The sequence below is a fragment of the Dipodomys spectabilis genome, unplaced genomic scaffold (genome assembly GCF_019054845.1).
Source record: "Dipodomys spectabilis isolate Male_0828 unplaced genomic scaffold, ASM1905484v1 ptg000190l, whole genome shotgun sequence".
Classification (NCBI taxonomy): domain Eukaryota; kingdom Metazoa; phylum Chordata; class Mammalia; order Rodentia; family Heteromyidae; genus Dipodomys; species Dipodomys spectabilis.
This window is the reverse complement of record NW_024870867.1, coordinates 1,102,061-1,124,746: the sequence shown is the minus strand read 5'-3', so window position 1 is coordinate 1,124,746 and position 22,686 is coordinate 1,102,061. Positions and strand designations below refer to the sequence as shown.

At 37.2% G+C, this 22,686-nt stretch overlaps 1 protein-coding gene across 4 annotated transcripts in view; it reads left to right on the top strand.

Moving 5' to 3' along the window:
* The first annotated feature begins 3,084 nt into the window (after positions 1–3,084).
* Positions 3,085–22,686, top strand: part of Etv1 (ETS variant transcription factor 1) — a 98,078-nt gene continuing 78,476 nt past the window's right edge. The window contains exons 1-5 of one of the 4 annotated variants that reach the window (XM_042695821.1): positions 3,085–3,323; positions 3,751–3,882; positions 4,814–4,901; positions 6,383–6,430; positions 15,370–15,423. In XM_042695821.1, coding sequence (XP_042551755.1) covers positions 3,838–3,882; positions 4,814–4,901; positions 6,383–6,430; positions 15,370–15,423 — 235 coding nt within the window. In that variant the 5' untranslated portion in view covers positions 3,085–3,323; positions 3,751–3,837. Of the gene's footprint in view, positions 3,324–3,511; positions 3,533–3,582; positions 3,622–3,750; positions 3,883–4,180; positions 4,270–4,813; positions 4,902–6,382; positions 6,431–15,369; positions 15,424–22,686 lie in introns of those variants that run through there. The other 3 variants (XM_042695823.1, XM_042695822.1, XM_042695824.1) reach the window with 3 other exon arrangements.

Genomic DNA, 22,686 nt, shown 5'->3' with positions numbered 1-22,686 from the left:
TATTACTTTACTTTATAAAATAGCAGCAAAGGAGCTATAAAGATTTAAATAGCTTTATATGCAAGCTAAAAACTTTCCGGACTCAAAAATGGACTTTGTTGGAGTAAGGGGGTTCTTTCTCTCAAGATCTTATTTCAGAGCCCAAATGGGATTTCAAAATACAAGTAAATAAATGTCAAAGCTGCTGGCCTCTGCTCTGCCACTCTATGCCTGACATCCTGCCAAAAAGAAATTTTCCATTCAAGAAGGACTGGCATTTACAAAACGTATTTTTTTTTTTTTGAGACATTCTCAAAAAGAGTGGAAACTTTGGGAACTTTTGACTTTCTCTTCTTGTGGCTAAAACAGCTAGCAGTCTCTGTATACATTTTCCACCACTCCAATGTTTTCTTAAAAATACATATTCAGTCAGCCCTTCCAATGTCTTTAGTCACTGGGTCCCTAGGTTTTTCCCAGAATCAAGCATAGAAGATAAACAGGCACCAAGCTCAAAGGTAGGGTTTCCTAAGTATTAAGGCAAAGAAAAGACCCGAAGGTAAATTCAGAGATATCAAGGAAAAGAATGTAGGAGAGATCTGCTCACTGTTCTCAAATACTCCCACAGTTAACCTCAACATTTTATGCTGTTTAAAAACAGAGTTGGAGCGAAAAAGATCACTGCTTTGGACTTTAGAGGATCTTTTTCAAGTAGTGTTGAAGTTCACATAGTTACCAGATAGAGGTCCTTTCCAAGAACTCAGGTTAGTATAAAGCCCCAGCAAGAGGTAGGAAAATGCCAGGTTCACTACTCAGCTCCACCCGACAGAAGAGAGGGGGCCGGAAGCTGGGGGAGTGGAAGGGGGTGGGGGGAGATGGCTTGCAGAGAGTAAAACACCTAGAATATTCGGAAAGATTCAAAAAAATGACTTTGTGAGACGAAATCAGAACTCGTTAATGGAGAACACTAAGAAAACTCAAAGCTTTCCACAGTCGAGCTCTTCTGAACTTTCAAAAGCTGACTGGAGGAAGTAGCAAGCAAAAAAGTCTCAATCCTTCCTAAAACCTCTCTCCCACTCACAGCCCTCAAGCCTCGTCCTTGGGGCAGCTTTTCTTCTAGACTTTGCACCCCGGAATTAGCTCCCTGTGAGTCAGTCTTGTCTGTCTGTCTGTCTCTCTCCCTCTCTTCTCTTTCTCTCTCCCCTCTCTCTCTTTATTACTCCCAGACCCAAAGCTCCTTCGTCTAGTGTCGGTGGCACCGAGGGGACAACACGGAGAGAGCGTGGTATAAAAAGTTCTTTTTGGTTGAGGGAGCTTGGGCCTTTGTTGTGTCATTTCCCCTGCCCCGCCTCGCTCCCCCCCCCCCCCACCACGTGACTCGGAGAGGCCGAGATTTTTGTGAATGGAGCCGAAAGGTGGCCGCGGGGGCCGGGATGCGCTCCGCCCCCTTTCTTCACGCGGCCAATCACCTAGCGGAGCGCTGCGGGGTCAGCTATAAACAACAATGGGCTGGGGATTTACGGTTTGTTATTGGCTGTGGAGAGAGCCTCCCGAGAGCCTACCCAGCAGCTCCACCCTCTCCCGGTTGCCCCGGATACCACTCAGGCTGCGGCCGCAGGGAAGGGTTTTTGGAAACTTGCTGGGATTACTGGGGTTGGGTTAGTTATCCCGGGAATACCCTGCGGCGGGGCGCCCTGGTTACGGACTCCGCTCGTGGCTGCGTTTCACAAAGCACACTGCCGGAGAGCTCCACTATGGCAGTCTGGAGGCCCGGGCTGCGCCCTGACTCCATCCCGGGCCAGGGTTAAAATGAGAGTTCCCGCTCAAAGCGCCGGTGGAGGCGCGCGCGGAGCTCAGCCGTGTCCGCGCTGGGTCTGTGCGGGCCGTCCAGGTATTCATTACATTCCCAATCAACAGGGCTGATCTTCGGGACAGTCGAGCCCTTGCCTCTCCTCCGTGGGTCCCGAACGGAGTGGTGCGCTCACACTCCATTTTAATGTGTCTGCACAAAGCTCCATTTAAGGAAAGAAACTTTGAAACAGAAATTGAGAACTGCAGCACGTTTCCCACGAGCAGCACAGCTGCCGGAAACGTACTCCGGTCACCGGCTCGGTTCGCCATCAGGATCCTCGGTGAATTTCAGCCCTGCGGGACCCCCCTCGTCCTCCCATCGGAGGCCTCCCCTTCCCAGTTGGACTCTTAGCTGGTTCGGGAACGTTTTAGGGGTTCCCAAACTCCATTGGCAAGCGGCTTTAGACTGGTAGTCCTCACTTCTTAGATGTCCTGGTTATTGTTCTTGTAACTCGAGCTTTCTGACCGCTAGCCCCCAAACTCTGGGCTCTGGCTGTTTCAAAGCTCCAGAGGAAGTGAAAGCGTCTGGTACAGTAAGCGACACCCTCCGCCTTCGTGTATACATAACAAAAGCTCAGGAAACGTGCGGGTCCCTGGGGCACCCCAGCCACCCCGTCCCCTCCGCTCTCCTCCCCTCCTCCCCCGCCGTGGAGCGAGAATACCTATTCTCCTACGGATACGTGGGGAAGACCGGGGGGTTTATACTTTCCTCGCCTAGGTGACTCTGTACACTTCGCCCTTCCTAATAAATACCCCCTCCTCCACATACTCCCATCACAGATCATTTTCCTGTCCCTTGAGTTGGTTTTAATTGAGGATGGATTTAAAGCAAATCTTTTGATAAGCAACGGCAATGATAAATGTTGAAAAATGAGAGGGGAAAACGTGGCCCAAAAGGTTAGTGGGGGCGAGGTTAGTGGGGTCAAGAGTAGAGAGGCTGGAGATCGGGGTGGGGGGGGGGGAGAGGGGAGGCTGGGGAGACTCGGACTTTGTGGAGCCCTCCTCTGAGTTTACACCTGAACCATGGAACAATGTTTTTAACGGAATCAGCCCCAACAGTGGACCAAACACACCAAGTAATGAGATCTGGCACCTCGGTTAGACATGGTTTCAGCAACCCCCGGCGCCTTAACAATAAGCGGCGAGTTAGGAAGGAAGTCGATTTTCTCCGTGTCCTTTCCAGGGCGCAGACCTTTGCGCCGCAGGCAGAGCCCTGGATGGGGCCGAGGGGCGCAGGCGACCCGCGGGAAGGGGCAGCCAGCCGCCTGATTGACAGCCCGAAATCTGATATTGTGAAAGAGACGTGGAGCCAATGGGAGGCAGCGATCCATCAGTTTGGATTGGAGGCCCCTGGAGGAGAAGTAGAGGAAAAACCACCGAATTGAGCTCTGTCAGAGGCGCTTTCGGCTTCCAAGGGGAAATGCTGGGCAATAATTAATGTTTTTATTAAATTTGGAGGGAATTTTTTGCAGCCGTTCTCCTAGCGTGGCCTTCAGGTGGGTCTTTCCAGCAACTTTTCCTGTCTCTCCAGATAATTGCATGGTTGTGGGTTGCAAAAACTATCCGTAGGAAAGAGGTGTCTCCGTCTCTTTTAGTCCCGTTAGGTGTAAAGCAAGTCTTCGTTGATCGCCATTGCTAGTTTTGCACACGTTTACGAATCTGAGCTGCCCAGGGCACACCGATCGCCCAGGGAAACATCGAGAGTGTAAATAAATACATAGCCTCTTGTTCGGATTATTACTACTACCAAAAAATACGTAAATTGTAAACTCTCTTAGCTCTGTTTGGAACCAGGTGAAGGAGGCGGTGTAGGGAGGGTTATTTTTGTGAATGGGACTGTCAGAGGGTAATTAGCTATGCAAATTTAAGAGCTTCATTCATGATTTTTTTTTTAAGCCTAAAAGCCATCTTGTTCCCCTCTAGGTTGCTAGAAGTCCAGATCCCGAGGAAATCTCCAGCTAAATGCTCAAAATATAAAACACTGAGCTAATATTTGCGAAGAGCAGCAGAATGGATGGATTTTATGACCAGCAAGTGCCTTACGTGGTCACCCCAGTGAGTGCTCCGTTTGAAAGTTGCTGTTTATAAACTTGACTCCGACCGGGGTGGGGTGGGGAGAGATGGGGGGGGGGCAGGGGGTTGGGACTGCAGATACTTTATCTGCTTTGTTGCCACTGTAGGGCGACTCTGCCTCTAGCAGTCCCATCTTCAAAATGAGCTTACCTTTCAGTGATTTGGATACGGCATAGTTTTGTTTTTAATATCCCTTCCCCCTTCTTTTCTTTCTTTTTTTTTTTTTTTTCCGGATTAAAGTTCCCTTCATGAGTGGAAGCGGAGAGGGAGGGCAGCAGCTGCTGGCCTCAAAGTTTGTGGCTGGGTTTCTCTGCCACATGGAAAAGAATGAAGTTGAGACAAATGCTGACACTTTTTGTATCACCGGGGGGGGGCGGGGGGGGGGGGGGGGGGGGTGGGGGGGGGGGGGGGGGGGGGGGGGGGGGGGGGGGAACGGGGCCCTCTCCTGTTAATTCTTTTGGGAGAAGTGCTGAGAGAATAAAAATTCATGGCATTTAAATCTAGTGTTCATCCAACAAGAGAGAGAGAGAGAGAGAGAGAGAGAGAGAGAGAGAGAGAGAGAGAGAGAGAGAGAGAGAGAGAGAGAGAGGACTAAGTGTTAGAGCTTAATGTTTGGATGTTGAGATACCATGAATATATATGACTGATAAACAGTAGTGTTAAGATCAGCATTGGGAAATCACTCACTTGCTGCTGAATTTCCAGCCTTAAAAGAAAATGAAGGCAGAAAATGAATATTAGAAGTGATCTTATCAACATTGTCTATTCAGAGAGAGGATCAGTAGACTTATGTTATGTATGCATATTTGTGTGTGTGTGTGTGAGAGAGAGAGAGAGAGAGAGAGATCTAAGGTTTTACAGGATTTTATTTTAAAAGATTCTATTAAAGGATTTTTATCTTTCCTTTTTGTAGAGTCAGCGTGGGAGAAATTGTAACGAGAAACCAACAAATGTCAGGAAAAGAAAATTCATTAACAGAGATCTGGCTCATGACTCAGAAGGTGAGGTTTGATTTTTGAGCAGAACCCCCCCCCCCCCCCCCCCCCCCCCCACACACACACACACACACACACACAAATACACTTTACCTACACACTTTCTACTCTTGAAAGCAAGGGGAACACTTCAGTATTATCTTAAAAGTAAGCAATTTTGAAATTACTGAATTTAACTGAGACTTTTACTCAGAGCAATTTACATAATGGGTCAATTTGCATTGGTGAATATTTTATGTTCCTACCACAAAGGAGGAAATAAAAACTTAACAGTGACATTCTTCTTTAATCATCCTTTTATATTTATTCTTGTCCATATGGCTTATAACTAATCTTCTACATTAAGATAACAATTTTAAAATATCCAATACAGTAGGACAAAATAAGCAGTTAGGTACATTGCTTATATTCTCTCAACATTATTACAAGCTAAATGATACAAATGATTGATTTTTCCATTTACTGTATAGTGAAATCATATTGTTATCAGATTTTTTTATGAGTGAGTTTGATGACTACATTGTAAAGTCATAACATCTTGTTAAGAGGCCTTAAAGTGTTCACTGAGTCCTACTTAAGGCCTAATTAGTAATTGGACTATTTGGAAATTAGGTGGCAGATTTTTCATGAACTGTTGATAAGATATCTATATATTATTTCAACCATATGGGGGCATTCATAATGACTTGAAGATACTCTGATATTTTTGAAATCAAAGTTCAGTTTGAAATTTAAATTTATGTATACTGAATTCAGGAACTAACCCCAAATCTTCATACTTTAGTTGGATACTTCCCTTTCTCCCCTATATGGCAAGATATAATGTTTGGACTTGACTATGTACATAAGCTAGAAGATTATCTACCTTATGCTTTAAAAAACTCATTAATGCAAAACTTTTCCTTTAAGAATTTGGAGTTGTTGAAGTCGTTCCCTTTAGTTTTGAAGCATTAGACCTGAAAAGCATACTTCCCGAGAACTCAAGTCCTGTTAATATCTTGTATTAGATTCAAAAGACAGTAATAAAGCTTCTCCAGTCTTTCTAATCATTCCCCTACTTTTTTTTTTTTTTTACTTTAGCAAGAGTTGAGCATATTTAAGACAAGTTTACTGACAATAGACCACCTTCTACTTCAGTCTTTCTGTGCCTTTTAGTGCATATGTAGTGGGGTTTTTTGTTTTTGTTTTGTTTTGTTTTTTGGGGGTGGTATTTCTGAGCTTCTTAAACTGTTAAGGAGGAAAATAAAAGAGGAAGATAACTGACTATTATTTACTTAGCTAGAGAATTTCTTAAAGTGTTGCCTAATGGGCTTCAAAAGTTGGTAAGATTATTAAGATATTTTAAATAAGAATCCTATTTTCTTTTCCATCAACTGCCTCTTCAAATTAATACTTAATGCCAATTTCATGACAAACACATTTCCTTTTAATGAAGCCCAAAGCTCTGCAAATCTTATGTTTATATCTTTGACTTTTTTGTTTTTTAGAACTGTTTCAAGATCTAAGTCAATTACAGGAAACATGGCTGGCAGAAGGTAAGGAAACAAATTGCTTAAAAGGGGTGGGGGGGGGGGGGGAGGAAGCATCTGAAGAAATGAAAAAAAAAAAAAAGAAAGAAAGAAAAAAAAGAAGTCCTGAACTTGCTGTCTTAATGTTCAGCCCAATTAATTGAGCTCTAAAAGAGCCACCTCATGTGTCATGCATACATTAGAGCCTCTGATGAGTTTGTCTTTGGGGACTCTGGGGCTGTACTACCCAGTGTCATCACAAATTACCAGGAGAAATTGCTTCCAGCTCACAATCACATCTGCTTTTGGCAAGAACTAATGCACCAAGACTTCAAGTTCTAAGCCTCTGTTCAGATTTTAATTGCAATTGATCAGGTTTATATTATTGTACCTCGAGAGACCTCCTAGAGCCAGAGCCGGGCTGGTTTGCTGTTTCCTTTAGAGCAGCGCATGTCATTATTTGGTGTTCTGGTGGAGGACTTTGCTGATGGCAGAAATTAGTTTCTCTGGGTTCATCAGGACGGGATGCTTCAAGATTTAAGTGCAAGTGTCTTCTTTCCGCCCTGCTCACAACACAGAACATTTGGTGTGTATTCAATACTTAGTAAATCTATGGGTTTAAAATAAATCTTGGAGGGATTTGAAGATTAAAATAATATCTATCATGTATTACTATGAATGTGATGTTTATTGAAATTGACTTTTGCTATTTTGTCACTTTTATTAGGGTTTAATTACAATGTCAAGGAGACATTGAAAGGAATTTGGAATTCTTTTTGCTGAAATTTTATTTCTGTGCAACTTTCTATATAGGAAACATAAGATTGCTTCAGTTAAAGCTTTCTACATTTTCAGAAATGCCTGCATTTGAGGAATTTTTGTAGTTGTTGTTGGTCTCTATGATTTGAAATTCTGTTTTTTGGATTTGATTTGTTAAATGATACATTAGTTTTATGACTTGCTATGGGAGGAACACAAAGGGAAAGTTACAGATGTTTAAGCATTAATTGTAATTGTGTTTGTGTTTTCACATTCTATGAGAAACCTGGTTTTTGGAACAAGTTTGAAGATGGCTAAAAGTAGAGAGAGGGTCTCTGAATTTAACTCAAGTGATGTGGTGTTACTTTAAGCTGATTGAAGCATTATATCCATTTTATCTGGTTGTCTTGAATACAGTTGATCAAGTTGCTTTTAGAATGTAAAGTAAGTTTTTTTGTGTTGATAATATTTTAGCTCTCCAAAAAGCTTTCACAATCTTTATGAATCATTAAGTCAAATAACTTGCTTAATAGTCTTTTGAAAGTGTGACTGTATTGTATTTGGATGTTAATGAAAGGTAAGTATTAATGAAAGTTTGGGTTATATTTAAAGGTCATTTTTGCTTGTCTATAACTGAAACTTATTGCAATAGATTACTTATTATCGGAACATGAGCCATATATTTGAACATTACTTTTTCATGGAAAATTTGCAAAGGTACTTTTTATTAACTTTTACCTCAATTTTGCAAAGGTGCATGTTGAGAGGACTTATATTTATGGGAGAATTTACTCACCTCAAATAACTTAAAATGCCTGTTTTCATTGTTATGGAAGGTTTGTTTGTTCTTAAAATGTTTAATTCTGATTGATTCCAAGTCAGAGTACTTTCTAGAAGATTTGAATATGCATAGCAGCTCTGTTTCTGGAATTTTAAACTGAGGAATCTGTGGCAGACTTACCATTTTATAATCAGTTTTAGTACATCTTCTTAAAACTTTTGACTTGTTTTGTGTCTTATAGCCTTAGACAAATGATTTGAATAATTAATCTGAATTTATCTTTGAAAATTCTGTATGAAATATTCTTATCCATGATTATGAACGTTCCTATCAATAAATCTGGAAATTTATATTTATATGAAATGAGCTTAGAAAATGACTAATATATTTGGAGGAACATAGGCTTTTACTTAGAAAATAATTCATAAGCTTAATTAAATTCAGAAATTAATCTTGAGTGTTTTATTGAATACCCAGGTGTACAACTATTTACAAACTGTGAGTAAGATTGCATGTTAGAATAATTTAAACATCTTCAAAGTAGTTTACATTAATTTAGCAAATCATGATATAAGCAAAAATTTAGTATAATTTAATAATTTTTCTTACTGTTAATGGATTCCACATTTATGTTTCTTTTTAGCAATTAAATACAGTCATTTTTGGCCCACAGATTTTAACTTAACTTATCCAATTCCTTGAGCAATATTAGGTAAGGAGGGATCCCTATTACCCTAGTTTATTTGTAGCTAAATTTGTCCATTTATGTCCTTATGGATATCCAGAAACTAAAACATTGCTAAATTGGCACACTATGAACCATATACATATTTCTCTTCATGATCTTCATAAGCCAAGTAAGTGACCATGGAATCTGAGGCATCTTGACCTTTTTAAAAAAGATCATTGGCAATTAACCAAGTTCTCTCATAAGTTAGAATCTCACTGGGGGGCTAAATAAGTCTAAAACAATCTTATTAGACAAGAGACTCAAGTTAGTTGTGATGATAGTCATGTTTAAAAAAAAATTATTGAAGTTCCTAAATAGTTAAAAGTGATACAGCTTAGCATTTTTAATTTGTTTTATCCTGCAAGAACTTTTATAATTTGTACTAAGTGTGACATATGCGTTAGTCCTAAGTAGATTATATTATGGATTTATCTCTAAGGGGAAGTTGGGATAGATAAGACCTGGCTATTTGAGTTGAGGTTGGAACAGAGCTAGTATTTTCAATTCAGTGAAGTCCTCTGAAAAACATTTCACTGGCCTCCCCTCCAAAGTTTATTTTCATATAAGGAATTAAAATGTGTTTGTGAAGAATTTAACTTTACTTTAATTTCACTTTCCAAGCACTAACATTGCAATTTAAAAGTTTTAGCCATATATACCACTGCTTAAAATAATCATCTTAATCTGAGGAAAATAGAAAACCTAATGTTTTAAAGACTATGGAAGTAGATTTTTTTTAATGAGAGAATCTTTCTACTATAAATTTTAACATAGCTACTTTATATTATTGTTGCACAATTCTTTATTGATTCTTTGACTTTTGAAATAGATTGCTACTGACAGAAGGGCAATTGGAATTATGTGATCCCACAAAATAAGTTCAAACCTAATTCTAGCAACACCATAGTAACTTCTGGTCCTAAATCAGTTTTTTAGTGTTTTGGTAACTGGCGTCCTAAAATGTCATACTTAAAGTGGGACTTCTAACATCAGGGATGGAAATAGAAGGATGTGAAAAGTAACTGAGTTAAGAAAAGGATTGCATTCTTCAAGCCTGCTTCTTCAAGCTTACCTACAAACAGAGCTTAAAGAGAAATTATTAATTCAAGTATAAAGCTAATGCAAACACACAGCTTTTACTTTTGACTGTTATTTTGCTATGGGTCTAGATCTTAACTTTATAAGGAAAAGTTAGCTCTTTGATTTGCTGCCATCAGAGTGAAATATTTGTTAGTGGCTTAGTATAGATAATCTTCCTATACCCAACTATATTATTACTGCAAGTAAGATTTTTTTCCCCCTTTTGTTTTTAAATAATCTTCAAATGATGATAAGGTTCAAAGACTGATGCTAAATTCCTAATAAAGATCATTGTAATACTATTTCAGAAACCATGTATGCTGTTGTGACATAGTATGTTACATCTATAATACAGAGCCACTAGACACTTATTTTTATTGTTCACTAATTCAATTTCTTTTTTCCATAGAATATGACATCACATATGGGCTCCTTTGTCTTTTACTTTCTTTTTGCCACATAAGGTGAAGTAAAGAATAAAAGCTCTAAAAACTACATTTTGTGTGTGTGAGTGGTTTACACAAAACAGGAAGTGAGAATTCAGCATTAAATTCAGAAATCCATAAATATTCTTAGACTTGAGGAAGAATTCATTCATGTTGTGTGTAAACTGGTATATAGTATATCAGGAAAATTGTAAATATTAAAGATTTCTGATTTGGACTTTTAAAGATAGTGAATGTATTTTCTTTCTAAGCATTCATTTAAAATACATGGATTTTTTTTTTCATCTAAGTTGGTTTTACAAAATAGTAAATTTTCTATTTGAATGGAAAAACTGAAGTTGATGTAGCTTGATGTAGTTTTGCTAGAAGATCCTAGTAAATGTCAAATAAATGTTCCTAGGAGTTGTCTAGTTCAGTTACAGGAAATGTGTAATTTCTTGCATTTGGGGGTTTAACTTTATTTCTTTGACTTGCGTACAATCTTGTAGCTATTATTAATAATAATCAGACATGTAGCATTAGAGAAAGTATTTGGCTACAAACAACAGCTAGTTGTCTCTGAGTTTCCATTCAGTTTTCAAGCCCCCATAGGTCAATTTAGTTGGAAATTGAAGCTGATTTGAAACTCAAGACAATTAAAACTTCATGGTTTCTTTTTTTCACAGCATGTCCAAAAAACTTACAAAGTGTTAAAGGTGTTTCTGTCATGGGAAATAGCCCTTTCTCCTTTTTTTGTCTGCGTAAATATGTTTATACTTTGGCATTAATTAATGCTTTTGCATGGGTACAGTCGTTTTCATGTTAAAACCGGATGTGCTATAAAACTAGGCGTAGGGGACTCTAGATTATTTTGTCCCATGGCCTGAGGCCTATTTTAGAAGTAAGTACCTTTGTGCAAAGATTAATTTTCTTATTGTTTTGCTTTTTTTTAAAAAAAAAACTTGTATGTCTTTAGAAAAGTTTGTTTCTAGCCCTTTGATTCAGAGTGAAATGCTACAAAGCTCCACAGTATTCCATTATTCTTATGATAAAAGCTGTTAATAATAAGCAAGAAAAGAAAGACATTGCTTAATTTTTTTTTTTGTAGTCCTGGGGATCAAATCCAGGCCTCTCTTATCCTAAACAAGTGATCTACTAGATCTACTACAGAGTTGTTCCCCTAACTCATTTCCCTTTCTTCCTTCCTTCCTTCCTTCCTTCCTTTCTTCCTTCTTTCCTCCCTCCCTCCTTCCCTTCCATCCTTCCTTCCTTCCATCTTTCCATCTTTCCTTCTTTTATTTTCCTGTTTTTCTACTTTTCTTTTGTTATTTCTGTGTATTCAAATTTCTGTCAAAAGTTATTCAGCAAAGCACGAAGGGTTAAATGTGTGTGGGCGTGCATGTGCACGTGTACACATGCATGCACGCACACACTATATATGTAGACATGTATATAAACTTGCCATTTATTTAAACATGTTTCTGAATGGATCTGAGCTCTATTTGAGGCCCAGCAATAAAACTGTGTTTATATTGCAAGTTCAAGTTTACTTGCGTTAGTTCTCTGGAAGGGTGTGACATGAAAAGATTGTGGTTGGGCCACATGGCTTAGGCTGGACTGTGTTTTTGTGAATGGGGGCAGAACTCCAGTTCTGCCTGCTTGTCTTGAGGAATGGCTGAGGAGATCAGCTGTCTCATTCACTGGCAGAAAGAATGACTCATACATCTTCCGCCTTGTTTGGCTCCAGGTCATTGTTACAGTGGATAGAACTGGTTTTAATTAAATATTAACCCCTTTTATACTTGATGTTTGTTTTATTTCTATTTTTTCTCCTTGTTCCTAGTTTTAAAAGAAAAACAGTTAGCTTGCAAAAATGAGTGGATCTTTTATTTGCCTGTAGCTAACCTTGAAAATTTTTTTATGGGTCACTTTTTTTTAAAGTAATGAATATGGTTTTATTTAAAAGTTAAAAATAGGTGTAAAGTAAAGGCAAGCCGTATTTAAAATTGTCCATCCTTGAGGCAAGATTACTTAAGAAAAGGATATTGAAGTAAAAATGAGGGTTGATGTTTCTGTGACATTTAGGTCAGGATTAATATTTTTATAAATTTCTTTACCCTAATATGTATTGCTATGTAGAAAAAATAAAGGAAAAGAAAAGAACACCTTGGATAATAAGCTAGGTAAAGCAAATCTAGCTGAGCATGCAGATGCTCTCCTTTTAAAGCTGAGGTCCTGAGACTTGATGGCAACTTGTCTATTAATGTACAATGAGCCGATAAAGCCGCTTCAGCTATTACCAATACAATCTACATGCTTAATCTTCTTGAAAGCCTTTTATTGGTCTTTTGGTATGTATTTTCTCATCTTCTCCTTTCCTTCTCTTCTCCTTCCTCTTAATTACATGAGAGAAACATTTTTATTCCCCAAAGGTGATCATTTAAGCATAGTTTATAAGAGATAATAGCAGGGAAAAAAAAACGTTTTTAAAGGGTTGGCCTGCATTGTTAATTTTCAACTTTAGTATGGATCACTACAAATTTTCAGGCAGCTGTAGTTTGCTTCTTCACAAAATTCTCATGAATTAAAGGGGAGGAGAAAAAAAAAAAAAAGGAAATGAATGATACAAGTGTGGCAATACTTTGTCATATTTTCCTTGCCCAGATCCAACTTGTGTTTTTAGTTAAAATGCTTTCTTTCCTTTTACTCCAACTTGAAATTAGAGGTATACTTAAGCCTTTGTCTATTTAAGTAGCATGCTGCTTCATTTGGTCTATTCAGTTTCTTAAGATCAGCTTCTGTGAAAATGTGAGTCATATGTTTTTTGTTAAAATTCTGTAATATGTTCAAGCATAAGTGTGAAGTATTTATTCAGAATGTTAAGGAAAGGATTTTTGTACTGAAATAGTACTTCTTATCCTTCTTTTTTTCTTTTTTTTTTTTTTTAAATTTTCTCAACACAGATTGTTAGCATGCAGCTATTTTCTCTGTATCTGTGAGGCATAGTTTCTATGTCCCCTTCATTTGCCAATACATACATATCATCAGGGACTTCTAGGTTGTACTTGCAACTGTGGAGTTGGAACTTTGCTTTAGGACATAAGCAGGAAAAAAAAAAGTAGCATGTAGTCTATTCATACTAAAATTTTCAATTACAAATACGCTTTTGCTACTCATTGACTGTTTAAACTATTCCTGCAAGTGAGATATTTAATGTTTGATTTCTTTAAAAGCACAATAATTGCCATGGGTGATCATTTAACACCTCAACAGTTATATGTTTAAATCTTAATTTAGAGAGAACTCTGAAACATCTGGCTATAGTGGGGACAGTGCAGAATTTAATTGCTTACTTGCTATTACTTCCTAAATATATATTAAAATATTTAAATTATTTTTGATTCCTAAATATATATTAAAATATTTAAATTATTTTTGATGTTTAATTTAAAGTGTACTACTTCCCCGATAACTTACGAGTCTATGGGAACCATCAAGCTTATGTAATGTAAAAAGACAGTTTGTTATGTCTTTTCTTGTCTCCGGTATAACTCATTAGATTGTCTTTAGTATAAGTCACTAGACGTTGGGATAATAAGCTAAGTTATGATTAAAGTACTTTTTTTGTTTTTGACTGCAGAAAAGAAATACTTGTTTAAATGTTTTATGGAATCCTTACCAAAATCAAAACAGAAAACACAACTTTTTAATATCACTATTAAACTAGTGGGTTTAAATAATTTACCCAAAGTTACATAAATAGCAAGACACAGATCTATTAGTTATCTAGATGTAATACCATTATAACCACCATAGTATCAAATACAGTGACAAGAAAACCTTCTTCCATGTATGCCGATCAAATAGGCATTCATTATATCTTGATATTATTCTTCATTTAGTTTCATGTAGTGGAGAAAGTGGTGTTTCTGTAATAAAGTAAAATTTACATGTTTGGGAGGAAGTTGCTAGAAAACAGCTGAGTGTCAAACTGCTTAGGCAATTAGTTATATTTTAATAATGTAACATAAATTTTTACTCTGCCAAGTATTTCTGTTTTAAAAAAGCACTTCACATAAAGAATAGAATGGTTGGATGTTTATTACAATGTAACTTGATTGCGTTAAAAACTTTCAATGTTAGTAAAGTAATTGTAAAATACTAGTGAAGTTATACTAGCTAATTAAATCATACTTAGAGTTAATCAAGAGGATAATTAATTATGTTTTCCATGTTCAAACAAATCTAACTTTCCTTTTATGTAATTTGTATACATAAGGGTATGTATATTTATCCAAATTCATTTCTCTAATGTGCAGTTTGCAATGGGTTATTTCTGTGTCCCAATCAACTGTGATGAAAAAATTTTCAAAGTGAAAAAGTAGCCTTGAGTTTTGGTCATTGTTAAATGCCTTAGCTCCTTGCTATTCAGTGTTTTTCCTTTACTAAAAATAAGGAGGTCATTTGACATTAAAACTGATGAACTAGGAATATTCTTTTTGTTAGTGCTGAAGAGAGCCAGGAAAATATTTTACATGAAAATATGGCATTTGTTTTATTATTTTTATTATGATAATTATAATTATTACAGTATATTACTTGGTTATATGTGACCCAAATTACTGGCAGGTCTTGTCATTTTTAAAAGTTTCTATCATTCCATGGTTAAAGTTAAAGCAAATGTTTTGAAATAATAGTAGTTGAATTTACCAGGGATGGAACATATCAAAAGTCATCATTTCTAAAAATGCAGAGAGATGTGTGTGCATGCTACACAAGACTGAAAGGAATCATGTTGTTCATTTAGATGGGCTGCTAAAGCTCTGGCAGTGGTGAATTGAAATACCTTTGGCTCAACTCTTGCAAAATAAAACGCTGCAGGAAATAGAAATCCTATAACTTCTTTTATTTTGTGGCTCTTTTATTTCTATCTGGCAAGTGAAATTGATAGGGACTACACCTGCCACCATATTTGTGACATATTTATGTTTTCTAGCTCACATCAATGGGCCCTTCTGTGTTCCCTCCTAAGTAGTTCTGACTGTCAAGGCCATTTTAAATAGGAGCTTATTGGCAAGTAATCATAGGTTTGATCTCAGCCTAAAAAGACCTTGCCTGACAGATCTGATTTGACATTCCTTATGCCTTGGCAGTTCCTGTCTTAATTTAATTTTTTTTTTTCTTTCTTCAGCTCAGGTACCTGACAATGATGAGCAGTTTGTGCCAGACTATCAAGCTGAAAGTTGTAAGTATACGTAATGTGATTCACTTCTTGTTTCTTTCCTTTCCTTTCCTCCATTCTGTTTTCTGTCTTCTTTCCTTCTTTTTCTTTGGTTGGTTTTCACTTCTGACATTGAGACAATGTCTGTTTTAGCTTGTCATCATGAAGCGATTTTAGATGTCAGCTTGCCACATGAGCTGAGTCACTGTACGACCTGAACAAAGCTTCCAGAAGTGGGCAGGGAAAACCAAGTTGTTTAAGATGCTTCTTCTGTTCTCCATATTTGGTACATATCCTTGGAGACAGACCAGAGTGTGATCCATGAATGTGCAAGTGTTTACTTCCATTTTGCCAGTTCGTTCACAAGGAAAAGTCTGCATGCTGGTGGGAGACAGAGTTAAAATTTGTATGAAATTAGTTTATTGTAGAAATTGGAAAAGCTTCTAAACCAAGCGTTCATTGGATTAGGGTACTATTTTATGTTACCTCTTTTAATTTCATTTTTAGCTTGAAATTTCCTGCTTCTAGGTGTGAGAACACAAATGGAAGCAGCCATTGGTCTGTTTCAGGGTCCTTCCTGTGTCCTTTCTCTGACCTTGCTCCCGAGACTACATGACAGTCTTGCTGTCAGAGAATACACGAAGAGTGATTCATGGGATACTTGCCCTCCCTTAATTGCCAAGTGAGCACAAACATAGTTGCCCCAGGGTTTATTGCTGATATTTATACTTTACCATTCTCCTAGCTAACTGTAGCTACTGACCTGAGAAAGAGTAAGGGAAAGAAGCTACAGTAGTCCTGCCCTCTCTGCAGGGTTATGTACCAAGAAGTTCTGCGGACGTCTCAAACTATGCATAGGTCAGAACAACATTGTGCAGCATATGCTATGCTTTTTCTCATACTTAATTTATAAATTAGGCACAAGTTACAGATAAAAAGAAATAATAATAATAAAATAGAAGAGCCTGGGGCTGGTGGTGTACACTTCTAATCCTTGCTACTCCGAAGGCTGAGTTCTAAGAATTGAGATTCAAAACTATTCAGAACAGAAATACAGTGAGACTCTTATGTCTAATTAGCCAGCAAAAAGCAGAACTGAAGGTGAAGCTCAAGTGATAGAATACCAGCTTACCTAAAACAGCCAAAGGAAAGCCTGACACTCTAAGTTTAAATCCTAGTGCCAACATGAAATAAACAACAACAACAAAAATTATGACAATATATTTTTATAAAAGTAATTAAATATTGCAAATTATTTCTGGAACTTTTCATTTGATCATTTTGGTCCGAGGTTAATGGAAAGCAGAAAACCAAAAGTGGAACGTGACATTGGCTATAATGAGGAAGGTTTACATGCCACACTGACTATGACACTGGCCTAACACCTCTTTATTCTGTTGGTATTGCATACCAGGCCATTTATAGTCTCAGATGAAGCCGAACCAACAGTAGAGATGTGTGCTTCCTTACAATGTGTAGAGCCCATATTTACACCATAATTACCTCAATGTTACAGATACTTACATTACTTCAGGTAGAAGATACTTGCTGGAAATGTTTTAAACTTTTATTTGCTATGTTCCAGTTTCCCAGAGGTTGTGAGAGGTATCTTGGAGATTTTCTTTCTATGATGCATCCTTTTATGTGTATTTTTTATCTGTATTTTTTTTAATCTTACTGAAGTCAGAACTCAGAGCCTCACATTTGGTTTGCTTGATGACTTGGCTGGACTCTACTAATTGAATTATGCTTCCATCGTGGCTTTTTGCTGAATATTTTGGATACAGAGTCTCACTGACTTTTCTGCCTGGGCTGGTTTTGAAGCATGACCCTTGGAACTCAGTTTCATGAATAGCTAGGATTATATGTGCTACCTACCAGCTCCTGGCTCTGTGTTCCGACTTTTAGTTCAGCTTGACTGAAAAAAAATATTTATGTGTGCATGTGCATATATATATATATATATGTAAATATATATATATGGTGGTAAAATATGCTTCGCACAAATCAATCATTTTAAGTGTAGTCTTCAGTGGGCCTTTGCACATTCACATTGTTGCACCACTATACTATCTCCAGAAACAAATGAAATTTCTGCCTATAAAACAATCATCTCTCATTTCTTTCTAATTACTGTTCCATTAGCTTTAGCTTTGATCTGAGAATAGAATATTTTGTGCTTTTAGATATCTGCATGCTGGTATTTGACATATATTTTCAAGAAACATATCCAGGTTAATATAGACTTTAATTAAAGATCCTTAAAAACTCCCTGAAGAACAAGGATTAAGGACGGTAGCTACACAAGAGCTCCTTTATTGATTAAAATATGGGAAGGCAACGGGCCATATTGCCAATGTTTCTCTTCCTGTAGGTCACTTAGATATTTCCTAAAAGGTAACACTATCATCTGAGTAAAATATTTCATTTGCTTGAGTCATTCATTATATATCTGAAGAAACTGGTAATGATTCCAATGTAATACTGTCCACATTTTCAATACAAGATCAAATGTTGGGGAAAAATAAGTCACTTAGAGGTAGTGGTTTATACCGTCTTGTTCTTCAGTATTTTGTCTGCTTCAGATTTTCTGTATTGGTCACAGTGATGTGACTTTTTAATTTCTCTTTTTCCTTCTTTGATTAGTTCCCCTCACTCCATTCTATTGTACTTCTCTCCTCTTTGTGTATTTCTTCTTTCTTGGGGGCAGGTCTCTACATCTTCTCTTATATTTTACATGCTCCAAGTCCATGCTCATCAGTAGGACTCTGTGTTGTTGGAAATGGCCTACATTGTTGTGAACCAGTGGAGTAAACTCAAGTCACATGGACCATTAAACATATGAAATGTGCCTTGTGAACTACTGAAATGGCCTTTTAACTTTAGTTAATCTTGAGTACTTTAACTTCAATCATATGTGGATAATGGTTACTGTACGGCTCAATGTAATTATGAAGAGCTCTTTTCCATGTTCTCGCCTCCAGCTAGGTGATCCATCCTTGCAAACCAGAAATAAAGGCAACATCTCTGGACTACCTCATCAACTGTCAGCTGGGTGTTTGTGTGAAACACCCTTTAAACACCATCTCTAATTTTTCATGTGGTGCTCTATCTACAACTTACACTCCACCAAGCGCAATGTTGTATCCATTGCTTCCTGACCAAAATTTCTCTTCTAATTCTTTGTTTGGTTTCCTAAATTAATGGTATTGTTATCCACTAGGAAAAATCTAAGATGTATCTTCAGCCACCTCAGTTCTTTATTATAGGCTTCAAATCATGAATCAAGTTGTTGATCTTCATTTCATGGCCTCCACTCTGTCCTTAGTTCCTTCATACCCACGTGCTGCCTTGCCTGAGCTGAAATCAGCGTTACTTGATTTCTTTGCCTTTGTTTTCTTCTAACCAACTCTTTGCAGTGACACGTGCCATCTGGCCTTGTTAATTTTTCCTACAGGACAATGTCCTGTTTCTTGAATTGTTCAGGAAATTCTTCTCTAATCAGGAATTGACTACCTTTGATGTTTTAACTCTTGCTACTTCAGCACCCAGTTCCTTCTCATTTGCTGCATTTTCAATCCTTCTAACCTTTTCAATTCTTCAAGCAGATCAGTTTCGGGCAGGTTTAGCTTTGCTTTGTTGTAAATTTTCACATTTGCTTTCTGGGCTTAAAATCTTCCCTTTTCATGTTCAGCTTAGACTTCACTCAAGTCTTCCTTAGCCTTTCTCACTACCTTTAGACTACAACACTAGCTGGATACTAGAAGCTCTTGTCTTGCAGAATAATATGGATGCATATATCCATCTGTTAAGACTATGAACTCATTGACAGTTCAGGAAATACATTTAACATTTCTGGAATGTTCTAAAAACATAACAAGGGAAATTGTTATCATAATCATAGTTTCTAAGTATTTATTTTCTTCATATTTTGGAATTATGGATCCCTTTTTAAGATAGAGATGTGTTAGTGTTGCAATGTATGTAACCATAACTGAGAAAAAGTGATGAAACAATGAATGTTTAAGCACACATTTTTAGACCAAAGTAGCTATTATTTTACTGAATTTGTGCCTACTGATAATATAACAAATATGTTTATTGTCTTGTGAATGAAACATGCATGGGACTTATGAATAAAACATTTTGTTATGAAAGAAATGTATAGATGAGTGCTACTGGCTCATACCTGTAATCATAGCTACTCAGAAAACTGAGATCTGAGGATCCTGATTCAAAGCCTGCCTAGGCAGGAAAGTCCAGGAGAGTCTTAACAATTAACCAGCAGAAAGCTTTAAATGAGAGTATGGCTCAAGTGGTACAGCACCAGCGTTGTGCAGAAAAAAATTAGCAAGTGCTCATGGCCCCAGCTCTAAGCTCTAGTATCTGGGGGAGAAAAATATAAACAAAGGTAAACTGATTTTGGCATAGCCTGATAAAAAGAAAGATGAAATGTATATTTCTGTTGACTTTATTAGACTATTGTTTAACAGTGCTGATCAGCTAATTTCACTGTACTAAACGGAGGGCAAAAGGGAAATGATTTAAAAGAGGAGAAATACATTGAATTTTAATTATTAGGTAGATTTCTGGATGGAGATTATCAGCTACTGGAATTGAGAAGATATGGTCTTCAAAATGCCTCTTATAAATGTTTCAGTGGTGTTTGTCTTCTTTGGATAGACAGTTTCTAAATCTAGGCAGAGATAGAAACTCCATCTCCCCGTGAGGCCTGTCTATAAATTCTACAGGATTACTTTCTCAAATGTGAATAATCAGATTTCCTTACATACCTCTATGAAATAAGACTCTTCTATTTTTGCTTTTATTGTTTTAGTCCTTTGATGTTAGCCGAATAAATAGCAAAATTTTGTTCAGCATTGAATCCCAGGATAGATTAGACTAGAACATGTTTGAATATGTATAGAAGACTGAAGAACACAGCATTCAAAAATAATCAAAGGAAGATAACATTATAACACTTGGAAATTGTCTAAAAACTTTCCTGAGCATTTCTTATTTTTTATTGATAAAATATTTCAATTACAAATCTATAATACAATACTATTGCTTGCTAACTCTTGAAAAATGCTGCATTTTGAAGCAAGTTTAGACACTACAAACAACAAAAACAAACAATTTTTACAAACATATACCAGGAAACAAATGGTTTCAATAAATTGCTTACTTTTTTGCAACTATATTTTTCATAACTTAAAACACTTCGCTGAAATATGGATTTGCTTTAGGATAGACTTTGGCTGGAAGAAATAGAAAGATATACCATCATGGAAGAATTTAGAGCCTTTGAAACACAGATGAACTTTATCTTTCTGAAATACCTACAAATTAGCATGGAAACAGAACTTTTATAACTCATGTATTTAAAATTCAATTGCATCAATGATCATTCTTTAAGTTATATGCATTAAATTTATTTTGTCACTCTTCTTTGCAAATCTATATTTTCTTGATTAAATAGTTATGTATTTTTATTATTTATTAACATTTAGTTACATTAGTAAATCTCAGTCTGTTTTCTATAGTGATTCATATGATCGAACCTTGATGTTCAAATTTACGTTTCATACTCTCTCAGAATGCTGGCAGGTACAGCTCAAGTAGGCCCAATCAACAACAGCATGGATCCTGTAACTCCTCTTCTTTCTCTAAAAACAACACACTGAGGTACAAGTCAGTTAGAATGAAAGCTCTTGTTCAACCACTTTGGGAAGCAGTATGGAGGTTCCTCAAAAGACTCCACATAGAGCTCCCCTATGACCCAGCAATCCCACTTCTGGGCATTTACCCGAACAATCACAAACAAGGCCATACTAAAGCTACCAGCACAACTATGTTTATCACAGCATTATTCACCATAGCTAAGATATGGAACCAACCCAGATGCCCCTCAGTAGATGAACAGATCAAGAAAATGTGGTGTATGTATATACAATGGAATTCTATGCCTCCATCAGAAAAAAAGACACCGCCCCATTTGTTAGGAAGTGGAAAGATGTGGAAAAATTTATATTAAAGTAAAGTAAGCCAGACCCAAAGAAACATAGGTCCCATGGTTTCCCTTATTTGCAATAACTAGTATATGTCTACGATAATCTTACCAGACAAGCAGAACAGGTCAAAAGCTGTACATATAAGACCATATAAGATGATGCTAAGCGAGATGAATCCCAAGAGAGGGACACAAGAGGTTTTATCTTTCTGGCTGTTGTTTTCAATGTACTTATAATGCACTACGCCTTTTTTTTTTTTGTTTCTTTTGTATCCTCTTCCCCCATGGTATAACCCCTGTTTTCCCTGTATTTGATTCCAGTTCCCTCCATCTTGTACATATATTTTTCTAATTTGGGGAAAGGAAAGGAAATAACAAAATGCTCAAACAAGGATACAGTTTGACCCATTGTAACAATGAGATGTACAAGACACTATGTTGTAAAGGAACTTTACAGCTTGGTGGGGGGAGGAATTGGGGAGGTGGGGAGGGAAGGGATGGTAGGGGAAAAACAAAGGAGGGGGTAACAATGTTCCATGGGAAATGTAGTTATTACCTTATTCATGTAACTGTAACCCCTCTGTACAGTATCTTTACAATAAAGAAAACGTGTATATTATATATATACATATATAAAAGAATGAAGGTATGAAGGGCTGGGAAGGTGGTTCAGTGGTAGAGCGCTTGCCTTGCATGCGTGAGGCCCTGGGTTCGATTCCTCAGTACCACATAAGCAGAAAAAAAGCCTGAAGTGGTGCTGTGGCTCAAGTGGTAGAGCGCTAGCCTTGAGGTGAAGAGCTGAGGGACAGCTCCCAGGCCCAGAGTTCATGTCCACGACCAGACCCAAAAAAAAAACAAAAACAAGAATGAAGGTATGAAACAAATGATAACCATGCCTCTTTAATGTATGTATCAAGGTAAATATTCTGTACATTCTCTATGTACCTGATATTTGTATTGTGATACTAGTGGAATGTCCAAAAATTAGACAAAACAGTGTAAGGATTCACCTATATAAAGCTATTATTACATGATGATACCTTCTTCTTGTAGATGGAAAGTATAACTATGCTTTTTTATTCTTGGATGTATGTTTTAAAGGATAATATTGCCAGGAAGCAGTGGTAGCTCTCAACTATAATCCTAGCTACTCAGGGGGCTGAGATCTGAGGATCACAGTTTGAAGCCAGCCTGCGGGTCAGGAAGTCCAATTGACCACCAAAAAGCCTAAAGTGGAGCTGTGGCTCAAGGGTTAGAGTGTTATTCCTGAGCAA